This window comes from Lissotriton vulgaris, chromosome 5 (genome assembly GCF_964263255.1).
Source record: "Lissotriton vulgaris chromosome 5, aLisVul1.2, whole genome shotgun sequence".
Classification (NCBI taxonomy): domain Eukaryota; kingdom Metazoa; phylum Chordata; class Amphibia; order Caudata; family Salamandridae; genus Lissotriton; species Lissotriton vulgaris.
In genome coordinates this window covers 1,848,224,515-1,848,238,583 of record NC_141693.1, presented here as the reverse complement: position 1 = coordinate 1,848,238,583, position 14,069 = coordinate 1,848,224,515, and the positions used below count along the sequence as shown (strand labels likewise).

General features: G+C 44.9%; 1 protein-coding gene across 1 annotated transcript in view; it reads left to right on the top strand.

The window, feature by feature from the left end:
* Positions 1–14,069, top strand: part of PIP4K2B (phosphatidylinositol-5-phosphate 4-kinase type 2 beta) — a 645,829-nt gene that overhangs the window by 182,064 nt on the left and 449,696 nt on the right. Inside the window, exon 2 of the mRNA XM_086924326.1 lies at positions 6,688–6,785. Within this exon, the coding sequence (XP_086780452.1) occupies positions 6,688–6,785 (98 nt within the window). The remainder of the gene's footprint in view (positions 1–6,687; positions 6,786–14,069) is intronic.

Below are 14,069 nucleotides of genomic sequence, written 5' to 3'. Positions count from 1 at the left end.
GGTTTCCACAATATCAGACATAGCACTTCAGTTATGAGTTTATTCTCTAAACTCTGAGTTCTCAGCTGGGCAAGGGATTCAGAACGAAAGTGCAAGAATCTCCAATGACCAAATTCAACTTTGTTTTCTCATCTTCCCCATTCTAGCTGTCTGGGCCAGCACGCCATGCATCATCCATTTTTGGAAGTGGTGCAACCCCAACTCCAGGAGATGCATATGCTTTGGACAGTTAAACCTGCAGACCCTGGAGGCACACGTGCAGACCCATAGGCAATAGCAGCAGGTAACCATAGTTCTGAGCAGGTGCTCTGTAAATTCTAAAGTCCCCCACTACTTCAGTATCTGTCGAATACAGCACAATCCATGTGAATACAAAGTATTTAAACTGCTCTGGAATGTGGTCTCACCTGTGGAAAAGATTGTTACTTTAGTATGCTGATGAGAAATAAGTTAAACATCGATCATTCTACCAATCTATAAAATTGCTTCTGACTAGGACATTTCATCACTGCCAGTCATTTTGAATCGGCTTCAGACTTTCAACTACAAATTCTGCCATTCAAGGTGGCTAGCTTTCCAGACATAACTTTCTAGATTACAGACAGATTACATCATTTAAAGTTATGCAGTCTCTATTCAGTAGCTAGTGGGTTGTCTTAAATATTCTGTACTGTATTTCCCCCCAGCAACACGAATATTTGGTGACAAAACCATGAATAGAGTTAACATAACCTAAAGCCCTCCGGTACAATTCCCATGCCCCCCCAATTAAAGCTTCTTGGATTGGACAATACTTGATTGCACTCTGCTACAGTCAGCCAGACTTTGCATGCAGTCAGTCCGACTTGGCATGCAGTCAGACTGGTTATGCATACAGTCAGTTAGGTTAATTTGTCATTCACAGCCGTTGCAAAGGATGCCAACGCACACCAAAGGGCTGCTGAGAGATGGGTGACATGCAGGGGGAGGAAGTTGATCTTAGGGTACCCAGCAGTGAAGTTTGGAGTCAATGACTAGGCAGCTTGAAGTTCCATGTTACTGAATGGCGTGGACCTCTACATCTGAACATGAAGAGAATCCTTGGAGAATTTCAAGAATCTGTGAGCACTGAACAACCACAAGAACTGCGGTTGAGTTTGATAAAGCAGATTGTTTCAGTGTCACTTGCACCAGAATAGCAAGCAGTTCTGTATGCAACTAAGGAGTTTAGAAGCTCTAAAACTGCTGCAGATTCCTAGTCCTAGCAGTTGTCTACAACTACAAATATGGTGCTTTCCATGCCATTAAGAGGGCATGCGCCTGACTGCCAAACTTCAAGAGGACTTCCTATATCGAAATGCTAGTTTAGGTGCAAGGTAAGAATGTTGACCAGTAATTTGTCAAAAGTGGAAGGCTATCTGTAGGTCTTAAACTACTAACGTCGTCTGGACCCGAGATTGGCTTTTTTGCAAAGAGGAATTGCAGGGCCTATGTAAATGGCTTGGGCTCAAAGCCTTGTGACTGTGACAAATGAATAATAAAGCAAAAAAGATGAAGAAAATAGCTACGGAAAGTAGGAGTGTAGCCGACCAGGTTGTATCTATAGCCTCTTCACAACAATGAGCTTTAGAGGGAAAAACACACCAGGCCGCCCTCCACTCAGCAATACAATAAAGGCCTAGCTATTAAAGAGAGTAAATATTTTTTTTTAACTCAGGACAGGTTTCTGACGTGGGGATATCTACATCCAGCCAATATCTGGCAAAATGTCCAGTTTAATCCACTCCTAGAACCCCCAATTCAAATGTCTTAAAAATGAACTGCAGTCAGTCAATCCACAAATATATATCCTTCCCCAAAACATCGGAGTGAAGAACACTTACACAAAATAAGTGAGGCACCTCACGTACGCAACACCAGGAAGGCTACCGGCAGGTTCTCATCAGTATGCCCACGTACATCATCATCGGTTGCCCACTCACTGAAAAAACAGAATTGTGTCCAGTAAAAAGACAAAAGAGCAGAAAGAAAGAATGAACTGTCCCAAAACAAAGAACGTCTTGATTTACAAAGGACCATGTGGTCCATACAATTAAAATTGAGATAAGACTCAGTTAGATTGCCTTCTTTATTCAGTCATTAGCTTACTCAGGGTAAAAGCACTGCATGTTGCTAACCTTTTCAAAGTAGGCCTAAAAGGACAGCTTGTCATTATAACCTTTTGAGTAAAGAAGAGGGTGTCCTCTTCAGAGATTAAGAATACGTTTTGAGGTGCTCTAGCTAATGTTTTGACGTGTTTTGAATGATACTTAGCCAAACGTCAAACATCTGAAGATGGCAGCCTCACAAATCAACCCTGTACCTTTTTTTTAAGCAAAGAAGCCTTTTCCCCCCTCATTGTTGCAAGATATTGTTACAGCTGCTCTATGTAGGACTTACCTTGACGTCATCGAATTGTTTTTTAGGTCTCGCGACCTATCGATGCGCGCAAGCGCATTGAGCGGAGCGAGAATTCATGTCGGCAAAATCCTCGTCAAACCAAGGGCTTTCAGCCGCGGTTTTCATGAAGTTCACGTGAATCACGTGAGCAAACAAGCACGCGCACCGGCAGCATGTATTTCTCCTGCACAAGGCTCGCAAAAGGCTCTCCTCCCTCCCCACATCAAAGGCATCAATCGCCCTCCCACAGGCTTCCCCAGCGCTGCCCCGCCCCCTGCTTCACGGCCAGGCCATCTGTTCCCTGCCAGACCTCTCACACCTCCGTCATTTAGTAACAGTGCCGCTTCCAGACACCTCCCACCTCTGACACAACATGCCCTTAGGCCAATCAGCAAACAAGCACGCGCATCGGCAGCATGCATTTCTCCTGCACAAGGCTCGCAAAAGGCTCTCCTCCCTCCCCACATCAAAGGCATCAATCGCCCTCCCACAGGCTTCCCCAGCGCTGCCCCGCCCCCTGCTTCACGGCCAGGCCATCTGTTCCCTGCCAGACATCACACCTCCGTCATTTAGTAACAGTGCCGCTTCCAGACACCTCCCACCTCTGACACAACATGCCCTTAGGCCAATCAATTTTGCTGCTCGTCTTTAAAGCATCTTTTGAACTCGCAAGTGGCCCACCAATGTTGTGTCTGTATATAAAGCCGCACTTTAACTTTCGTGTCTGCAATAGCTGAATGTTACTGAAACCGGGCATAAATCAATTTCGCTGCTCGTCTTTAAAGCATCTTTTGATCTCGCAAGTGGCCCACCATGTACAATATACAGATATATTTGTAAATCATGTGTTATGTGTAACCATAGTAGAACAGTTCTTTCAGCACAAATGCAGTCCGTGATAGCTGCAACGCACTTGAGAACGAGTATTCCCAGATTGTTATAATGTTTGGCTTTTGTAAATCTTGCATCTGTGTTTTCTCTGCTGTCACTTCAGCTCACCAGGCTGCACCCCCTCACCCCTCGCTCGCCAATGTCCCTCCCACCCTTCCTTTGATCTCGCCCAGAGTTCTTACAGGCTAATGGCCCTCCCCCTCACCCAGCACAGAGCGCGCATCGTTTGTTTACTCTCCCAATTTGTCTTACTGGCTCGCGTTCTTTCTCCCTTTCGCTCTAATAGTCTATGCTGGTGGGAATTATTTAAGGATTTCAACAGTGAAAAAACGGGTCTAGTGTTTTGTGAGCATCACTGTTTGAGCATAATTGGGTATAGTACTTGAGGAGGGTGCTCTATTCACATCTTATATCTGTTAATTCCGGGGTGCACCCTTGCAGCCAAAGGGTTGTTTGTGTGTACGTTAAGTCACACCATTGGTATTCATGTGTTTATGTACCCTGTTCGTAATTCTCGGAGCTGCCCACCCAGAACTGTAGAGTTCACTTTCAAACACTCAAAGTCACAGCCTTACATCCTGCTTTCCGTGATTCATTATTTTATATTGCAGGGCTTCTATGGTCGTGGTTGCGTCGCTCTCCATCAGAGCCTCCTCTCCGCCCCTTCCCTGCTGCTGCTCGCATCGCACTCCCTCCTCCCCCTCCCTTTTCATCAGCTTTAATCATCTGCTGCTGCCATTCCCCCCCTCCCTTCTCGCCCACTCCTTCTTGTTTAAACTTGTTCGACTGAAACACACACTTCTTGTTCGGACTACTGGGCATGAGGCCCTCTGCTTCTTCCCTTTCCACACATGCCATCCGTGTAGCTTCTGGTCAACCCTGTTGCTTCCACCCTTCACGTCGTGTCCCCCCCCCCCCCTCCCCCCCCCACACACACACACGCACACTCTACTCCTCCTACCTCCAATCATGTGTTGCATCACCGTTCTTTAGCCCACTCTGCCACCCCAGTGTTTGATTGATTCAGATGCTCCGTCCATCACCACCCCCTTTTGTACCGCTCTGATTAAACTGAGGCATCCTAAAAGACACCCAAAAGAACAGTCGGAGAGCACACGGAACGAAATGCAGAGTTGACGAGCGGGTGGCACTGTTTAATTATCAAACTTATTCACGACTGTCCAGGGAAAGGTAAAATAAAAAGCACATGCATGTTTGCAGATTAAGGACAAAAAAACGGAATTCTCCATGAAAATAACCTCGAATATGACTTCACTTATGTATTGCCCATGGTGGACTCGGAAGCATTTAATTAATAAAAATAAAAACAAGATCCAAAGGTTATTTGTTTTAATCCTACAACCTTTTTTTGCTATGGTACATAAGGTTTCCTCATGAAATCACAAACATTCCGTCACCAATGGCGGGCTGGGCGTCAGGTGTAGGCCTCTGCGCCGCGTGCCACAGCTCTGGGTGATGTGCCCGGTCCTCTACAGACAGCCAAGTGCTGTTCACGGAGCTCGAGATCTCGGCCACCAGTAAACAGTGCGGCACTTGTACAGACCCTTATAGTCTCGTGAGCCACAGCTCTCTGCCAATGACGAATTGACTTTGGTATATCAATAGCACCAGCAATAACAAGCACTGGCGTTGCCAATAGGTCTCGCAGTAGGTAAGTTGGAGCTATTACAATTGCAAATAACAATGCCTTTTATTTTTGTTTTCATTTTAAAAACATAAAGGGCTTTGTCATTTACAAAACCAATAGCTCCAACTTTCCTACTGCGAGACCTATTGGCAACGCCAGTGCTTGTTTTTGTTGCTTTTCTTGACCATCGTAGTGTGCTTAAATTTGCGTTCACTTTTCAAAATGGCTTTATGATCTACGAGAAGTTGAATTTCGTAAACAAAGGCTCATTTTAATTTAGAGCACTCGAGAGAGATACTGATAAGGGATGGAAGCTGGAGCTTTGGAAAATAGGTGTATTCTTATGTTTGATATTTTTCAGTCTCTACACTTGATTTGTCTGAAGTTCAGTTAGAAAGCTGCTCTAAACCGTTTAGTTTTGTAGAGTTAACCGAATCATATGGAGTTGGGTTAAAATCTACAGGTACGATTGAGACTCTTCCAGAGTCTGTGGCCCTGTACTCCTAGAGATCTAGCTCCATGTTTCATCTTCTTTATAGATAGATCATGAGCAGACATTTCTGTTTGATATGCAATTATTCTGTAGATATTTAGTTCTTTACCTCAGTAATCTTTGTGGTTCATGCACCGAACCTTGATTTTTGACCGTGGCTGGAAGCCAGTAGATGGCGCTCACTTTAGCTTGATGTGATCACTTTGCAGAGGTGTATTTGTGCTCTGCTTATGTAACTTTTGTCATCTCCTAAGAAGTTACTTAGAGAGAAAAGGATCTACGTTCTGGGTTCAGAACTCTGCTACCTCATGAATAATTTCTTAAAATTTTTTTTGACTTTGACCAGGCATAGCTGTTTGCTTTGGCTTGGTTCCGGCTCTACAAATACTAAATGCACACATACATAATATTAGAATAGTCTAGATGAGACATGACAACACGACTGTCAGTTTGGAGTGTTGGGAGGATTTTATGAACTAGGTAGAGTTGGGTATTGATATTCTCAACAATTGTGTGCATAAGAGTTGGAGTTGAAAAATATCCCTAGATTGTTAGCTTTTGGGCTAGGGTGTAAGTTTTAAGGCAATGTCCAGTTCAGTTTCTCCTTTTAGGAGAAAGTCCGTCTTGTCTCCTTCCAGGCAGTCATTTATACAGTGGAGCATATGGTCCAAATACGTGGTGATGTTGGCTGAATTGTTGTCTGTCATGAAATTGGTTTGCAATTCATCGCATATATTTGGATGTATATATAGTTCTGCATGAGTAACTACGTGGGCGGACATATATAAATGTGGAACAGGATGCATCAGAGGGATGATCATCAACATGGTAGAGGGAATATTCCTTCCCATATTGTAGCAATAATAAGCTTGATTTTCAGCAGTAAAATAGCAAATGTTTGAGTTCAGTTGCTTTAGCCTCCGTGTCGACATGCATCTTTGTTGTTTCGCAATCACTTATCACCTGGAATGGTATTTGTTTTCAAGACATACGAATCATGAATTGAATACGCTTACATTTTAAGGTACCTAACATTTAGTACAAATGTAAAAAAATTAAGCAGCAAAGACATACATTATTGTCATGTGCTTCCAGCGAGAACATTTTTAACTGAGACTTAAAGCTGAATGCTGTCTCATCTGAAGTTTCCTTTCTGAGCTGTACACTTGCAGTCTGAAATTATGTAGAATGAGTTGTTGACTAGCATTCTAAAAGGTATATTTTCTTTGTCTTTCAGATCAATGAGTTGAGTAATGTTCCTGTCCCGGTCATGTTGATGCCTGATGACTTTAAAGCCTACAGCAAGATTAAGGTGGATAATCACCTTTTTAACAAGTAAGTGTACTCCTTGTACATACCACCTAATATTGACAGTTCCTAATGTTTTGCAGAGTATTCATTGTAATTTTGCAGTTTGTCATTTAAAGTATGTACATTTAATTATGTGTTTAAACAGAGAAACTTTCCGCAAGGCACGTCAAGGTTAAAGTCGACAGCCTAATTTCTCCAGCACATGTTCACTGGTTTAATGTGGTTGCATGTTTCTAGACTTAATGTAATAGGTTTTCTGAAGCTACTTTTTAAACTAGATTGAGATCCCAATTTCAACCTGTTAGGTTTATATGCAGGGAAGTTATTTTGATGGTTATTTTACATTTGTGTAGTGCCAGTCACCATTGTTATAGCACGCAGCATATTCTGTATCTTGGCACTCTGTTGTGCCAATCTAGGAAGGCCATTGAACTTGACGAACCATTGTTTGATAGATAATGTTTTGTTGATTTGACTTAAGTTTAGAAATAGTTTTTTGTGGAAGTAAAGTGAGTTGAGTCTTGGAGCATCTTATGTCGGTATTCTAAAGGACTTGCTTGGATTTATTGGGGCTTGTTGATCCTATTCTCGGCTTAGTGGTCTTTATGTATATGCATCACTATTTAACTTTTGCTCTTACCATGTCATTTTTTAAAATTGGTAAATATCTTCTATTAAAAAATCCATAAATGCATACCAAAGCAAAATCAATTACCATGTCATTCGTGTGATGATTTGTTAAATTTACAATGCTTTTCTCTGTGTGTAAATAGGGATTATGTTGGTGTGGTGTGTAACAGTAGTTGATTTGGCCACTCTTTTGTTTGGCTTACGACATTTGTTGATTGTTGTACTCATGAAAGTGGTAGGGTTCTGTCTACATATACTGTGTGCGTATGACAATTTGGAGGTGAGATTGAAATGATGACTGTATGTTGGTGGTTAAAGTGTGCTGTTGAATGCTCGAAGAAGGCTAAATGTTATTGGATGGGGTGCTGTAAGTGGTAGTAAGGATTGATTGAAAAGATGGTGGTGTGAGCACTGCATTGAGTGATATGTGCATTGTGAAATAGATATTCTGTAGACCAGAGGTTCTTTAGATCTTTTTGCGATGTTAAGCATGAACTGCGGAAGTGGCCTCCTATTCTGCTTCACTAAACTGCTAGTTCGCTGCCATCTTTACTAAGCCCCTGATAATAAATAGCTCACATTTATTATCAGGTATACTGTGCTCCCAGAGAGCCAGGTCTAAAAACCAGTGTCAGGCCATTTCCAGGGGCACACGAACAAGGCACTACTGCAACCACTCTGAATTGCTAAGGAGTAAAAAAGCTCATTAACTTGAGAGCTTCTAAGACCAGATTGATGAAGAAGCTAAAAAATATAAACAACTAAATTCCACTAGCATCATCACTAAACGCTGCGCCTCAGTATAATATTTCCCTTTATTCACATATCCCTCAATCTTGGCACAAGTCTCATTGTAATAGTTTGGGGCAGTGAATTTCAATTGGATTAGGTAATGCCTAATTCTTAGTGATGTGCAGAAAACGCAAGCTGAAATGAACAGGTAATCATAATCATCTGAAAGCCATAGCAGCAGACCGAAGCAGGAATGAAGTGATGAGGTTTGGCCCCTTTGTATTTATTTTTATTTTTTATTTACTCATTTATAGAGCGTGAACGAATCATCCCCAAGGGGATCTCTCGGCGCTTCTAGAAATGGGTACTCCTAGGTAAGGATCACCTAGAACAGCCAGGTCTTTAGTAGTTTCTTATAAGTGGATAGCTCAGCACAGGACCATCCATCCAGTTCTGCGGTAGATTGTTCCAGTAGCTGGGAGCCAGATGGGAGAAGGCTTTTCCCCCCGTCTTGGCCCTGTTTATTCTTTGAGTGTGCAAGAAATTACGGTTGCTAGATCTTAGCTGTTGTACAGGTTGGTACCAGGTGAGTTTACTTTTGAGATAAGCAGGGCCTTTCCCCTGTAGTAACCTGAAGACCACGCAGAGCACCACCTGTATTTAGATAGTAGATCTTCCCGTATTCCAAAAACGACAAATTACCGTAGTCAAGTCGACTCACCAGAAGTGACTGGATAAGGGTTTTTCTTGCTGAGAGAGGGATCCAGGGAAAGATCTTTCTGAGCATCCTCATTGTTCTGAAGCAGGTGCCTGACAGTGTCTTCACCTGCTTCTCCATTGATAATTTATTATCAATCCTGATGCTGACTTATTGGCCCAGTTTTTAGGGGAGGAGGCCTCTCCCAGCTCAGCAGGCCACCAATCAGGAGACCAGATTTTTTCGGCCTCTCCGAACAGCAATATCTCCATTTTAGAGCCGTTGAGCCGTAGAAAGTTCTTCCTCATCCAGCTCGCGATGCTAGACATGCAGTTTTTAAATTTTGATTGAGTTGACATAATGTCCTCCTCAATGGGGACAATCAACTGCGTGTCGTCGGCATACGAGATGGTGTCGAACCCATAGCCTCTGATTATTTCAGCTAGGGGGGTCACGTACACATTAAATAGGGTGGGACTCAGGACAGAGACCTGAGAAACTTTGGAGGTTTCTACTTTTTTAATTGGTTTTATCCAGCTGTATCCGAGTGGTACTTGCCCATGTTAAATTCTTGCTTAGATCTCTCTAGTCAATTTAAGATGCCACCCCACTAAACCATCCATTTCCTTCCTCATTTGATTGGCTCTGTTGATAATAGATATGCTTGCCACTTCATTAGATATAATTAATGAGTTTGCCATATCTATTCAAACCTTGCACAGCCTACCAGGTGACGAGACCAATATATCCCATAATTGTCACCTGTTAGCCGGGGGCACTCCGAGGAGGTGCACTCAAGGCAGTGACACAAAGTCAACCTTCTGGCTCCCAAAAAACACTCTAGTGAGACGAAGCAAGAAAATACCCCACATTAGAGATTGTCAACTGATTTACCTTTGAAGACACTAGTGACCAGACCTACATCCTGACTGGCTGTTTTTGCTTTATTTCATATTTGGCTTATTTTCACTTAATGCAGATAGGTTCACATGCCATGAAGAAGGCACCTACGCCTCATTAGAGGGTGAGTATACAGCATAAAAATGGTGTCCCCTCTATATGAATTGAATTAACCTTCATTGGTAGTAATACAACACTTTGGTGGATGTCTGGAATCTTTATTCTAGTCCCCAAAGAGGTAGTTTGGGGTTTTAGCTCGCACTTAGATCAAATATACCACTGGAAGCCCAAAGATGCAAGCCACCTTCTAGGTGGGTAAAGGCTTTCCGTCCTATTAACAAGCGATCATTGATGTTCTAGGCTTGGGATATTGTTTGGTTGTTTGATTTTCTTAAGGAACTTATACCAGGAACTTGACGTCTTCTTATCACCTTTGTGCCACCTACCCCTTGTGAATTTTGCACCTTGTTCTGGCATCATTTCCTCCAACTCCTCCAGAAATTGAGAGCAGGAATTGTTACCACATTGGACTAGCAAGAACAGATTTTATTTGCAATTTTTTACATAGTTTTATATAGTTCACAGTCTAGTATTAAAGGCTAGGAGTTGGAGACTGGGGTAGTCCTATGTAAGTAGGAGAACCTGACCATGAAGAATATAACGCGGTAATTGACTTTATTTCTGATGAGTATTTTCATCAGCATCTGCCTTTTCTAGAAGAGGGAGAACTTGCGTAGAGTCTCATGATCTGAGCATCAGTGGACATGGCAGGATTATTCACAAAAAATGTATTGATTTACTGAACTCTTTATGCTAAGATTTTTGTCCAGTAATATCACAGAAGGCCGTGGACTTCTGAAACCAAGAAACGCAATCTTAATTCAATACTTTCCGCAAAGAGATTGTTCCCCACAGAGAATTTAATGTCAGTTGGTTTGACCATCAAAGATGCCTCGCTGTCTGGCATTGGAGCAACAAAATCGAGGACAACAGCGCAGAGCAGATTTATAGCTCTAGCTAAGTCATTTGATCAACCCTCTATTCACATCTACAGTACAAGGCCGCTTGGTAGAGATGTTTTAGGATCTCTCATCATCTGCCATAAAAGCCTATATCATCAAATTGTTTTAGTACTTAATTTCTTAGTATAAGATTCGGTTAAAAGTGTTCCTCCAAAGTACCTTCAGTGCTGAGAAGCAACATCAGTTGAGCTGTTATGGCAGGACATTTTGAGGAGAGTAGTCAAGTAGATCTTTGACATTATGGCTTCCTACGTTTGGTCGGGTTGTACTCTAGCTTCACGTGTGGGGGTAAGGGGGCAATGGGTGGTAGGACTAGTGTCCATTGGAATTTGACTCACCTAGATTACTTTTCACTTGTAGCTGAGCATTTGTTAACATGTTTAAGGAGATGTGTTACTGCAAGATGTGATCAACGTTTTGTGTGTTGCCTGGAAATTAATCCCTCCCAGAAAACATCAAAAACTATGACTCGTTTGCAGTGTTGAATTTTCCAGAAAGTTCTCTGTAAACTGTCTGTAAATGTATTTTCAAACATTTTTCTTTAAAACGGCCAGTCCTTTCCATGTTACATTTGCGTGTAACATGCACTGGCAAAGAGTGGACATAGGTAGGAGGGAGCACTTGAAGCTGTTTTTTTGCTAGGAATTGTGTATCTGATTGAATATATGTCTCTAGGTCTTTCTTGTATCTGCGTTAAAGTCGCACCATGAAGGTGATGAGGGTATAAATTGGTAGCAATTTGTACTGGAACACACCTGGAACAAGTTCTCTTTGTAAGAAAGCTGCTTTACCAGGTCTACGTCCTCTTTCAGTTGTTGCTTTTAGAGGCTGCCTAACAACAACCCCCTCTGCCCGCCTGACTTCAGTATTGGGCGGTCGTGGGAATGACCACGCATGCATGATTTGGTGCTGTGGCGTAACTGAAATGGATGCCCCCTCCCCTTTGGAAAATGTGAGGAGAGGCCTGACAGCTTCTTGGCATTGGGCTGAATGGGGGCCCCAGAATGGTTGGGGTTGGACTAAAGGGCAGGGCATCCCCTGCGCCACAAGGATCTGTGTTACGTCCCTTGTTTCTTAGGCATAAAAAAGGTTCTAGCCACTTAACGGCCTGCTTACTTCTGCGCCTCCTGGGGTGCCTTTTTTTCCACCAAGTTACAAAACTCGTTCTATTTTCCATCTGCTTCCTCCAGGGGACAAGTCCTCTAATAGAATACAGTGTTAACTTGTCCCAGCCTCACGCAGACTGAAGCTTTAAAGAGCAAGGCATATCTCACCTTTGTAGCTTTGTCATCGTCACTCCTCAGTATTGTGTTTTTAGGTCTCACCTGAGCCAATGCGCTTGTGCATTGCTCCGGCGAGATTATAGTAAGCGTAAAAGAAAAGTCTACCTAAACGGCTGCGGATCGCATACCATTGCGTGCTTCCTATCGCCAGCCACATAACACACCACCATTTGTCTGTGCCTCAGGATCAGACTTCAAAGGCTGCCGCTCCCCCGCCCCCTGCGTGCACATCGCGCACCACCATTTGTCTGTGCCTCGGCATCAGACTTTAAAGGCTGCCGCCCATTCCCCCCCCCCCCCGCCATAGCAATGCCGAGAGCTTGTTTCTGGAAGAAAGTGAATGCCTACCGTGCTTGTTTACAGCAGCCTTGCTCCTCAAATGCTGTTGCTGTGTTGCCATCTCTCTAGGGACACTCAGCTGGAAAACACTCGACTTGCTAGCTGCAATGCTACATCCGCTATGCCTTGCCTCTAGACACATTGATCCCTCAGAGACTTTGCTGACTCTGCCCCTCCTGATTCTGAAACTGACCAACGCAGTCACGACGCAGTCTCTTCTCTCTGTCTTATGATGTCTGCCTTGCCACCATTTACTTCGGACCCTCACCCTCACCCCTCCTCACCCTCACCCCTCCTCACCCCTCCTCACCCTCTCAGACCCTCTCAGACCCTCACACACCCTCACTCCCTCACCCTCACAACCCTCACCCTCACAACCCTCACAACCCTCACCCTCACAACCCTCTCACCCCCTCACCCTCACACCCCCTCACTCCCACCCCTATACCCCCATCACCATCACCCCCTTACCCTCACACCCCCTCACCCTCACACCCCCTCACCCTCACACCCCCTCACACCCTCACCCTCACACACCATATCACTCAAGGACACCACCACATCACTCAGGGACACCACCACATCACTGGGACACCACCGCATCACTCTGGGACACCACCGCATCACTCTGGGACACCACCGCATCACTCTGGGACACCACCGCATCACTCTGGGACACCACCGCATCACTCTGGGACACCACCACATCACTCTGGGACACCACCACATCACTCTGGGACACCACCACATCACTCTGGGACACCACCACATCACTCTGGGACACCACTACATCACTCTGGGACACCACCACATCACTCTGGAACACCACCACATCACTCTGGAACACCACCACATCACTCTGGAACACCACCACATCACTCTGGAACACCATCACATCACTCGGGGACACCACCACATCACTCGGGGACACCACCACATCACTCGGGGACACCACCACATCACTGGGGGACACCACCACATCACTGGGGGACACCACCACATCACACGGGGACACCACCACATCACACGGGGACACCACCACATCACACGGGGACACCACCACATCACTCGGGGACACCACCACATCACTCCACCACATCACGCTGGAACACCACCACATCTCGGGGACACCACCACATCCCTCGGGGGCACCACCACATCCCTCGGGGGCACCACCACATCCCTCGGGGGCACCACCACATCACTCGGGGACACCACTACATCACTCGGGGACACCACTACATCACTCGGGGACACCACTACATCACTCGGGGACACCACCACATCACTCGGGGACACCACCACATCACTCGGGGACACCGCCACATCACCCGGGGACACCACCACATCACCCGGGGACACCACCACATCACCCGGGGACACCACCACATCACCCGGGGACACCATCACATCACTCGGGGACACCACCACATCACTCCACCACATCACGCTGGAACACCACCACATTTTTTAAATTAATTAATTGTCACTCATCACTCGGGGACACCACCACATCACTCGGGGGCACCACCACATCACTCGGGGACACCACCACATCACTCGGGGACACCACCACATCACTCAGGGACACCACCACATCACTCGGGGACACCACCACATCACTCCACCACATCACGCTGGAACACCACCACATCACGCTGGACCACCACCACATCACTCGGGGACACCATCACATCACTCGGGG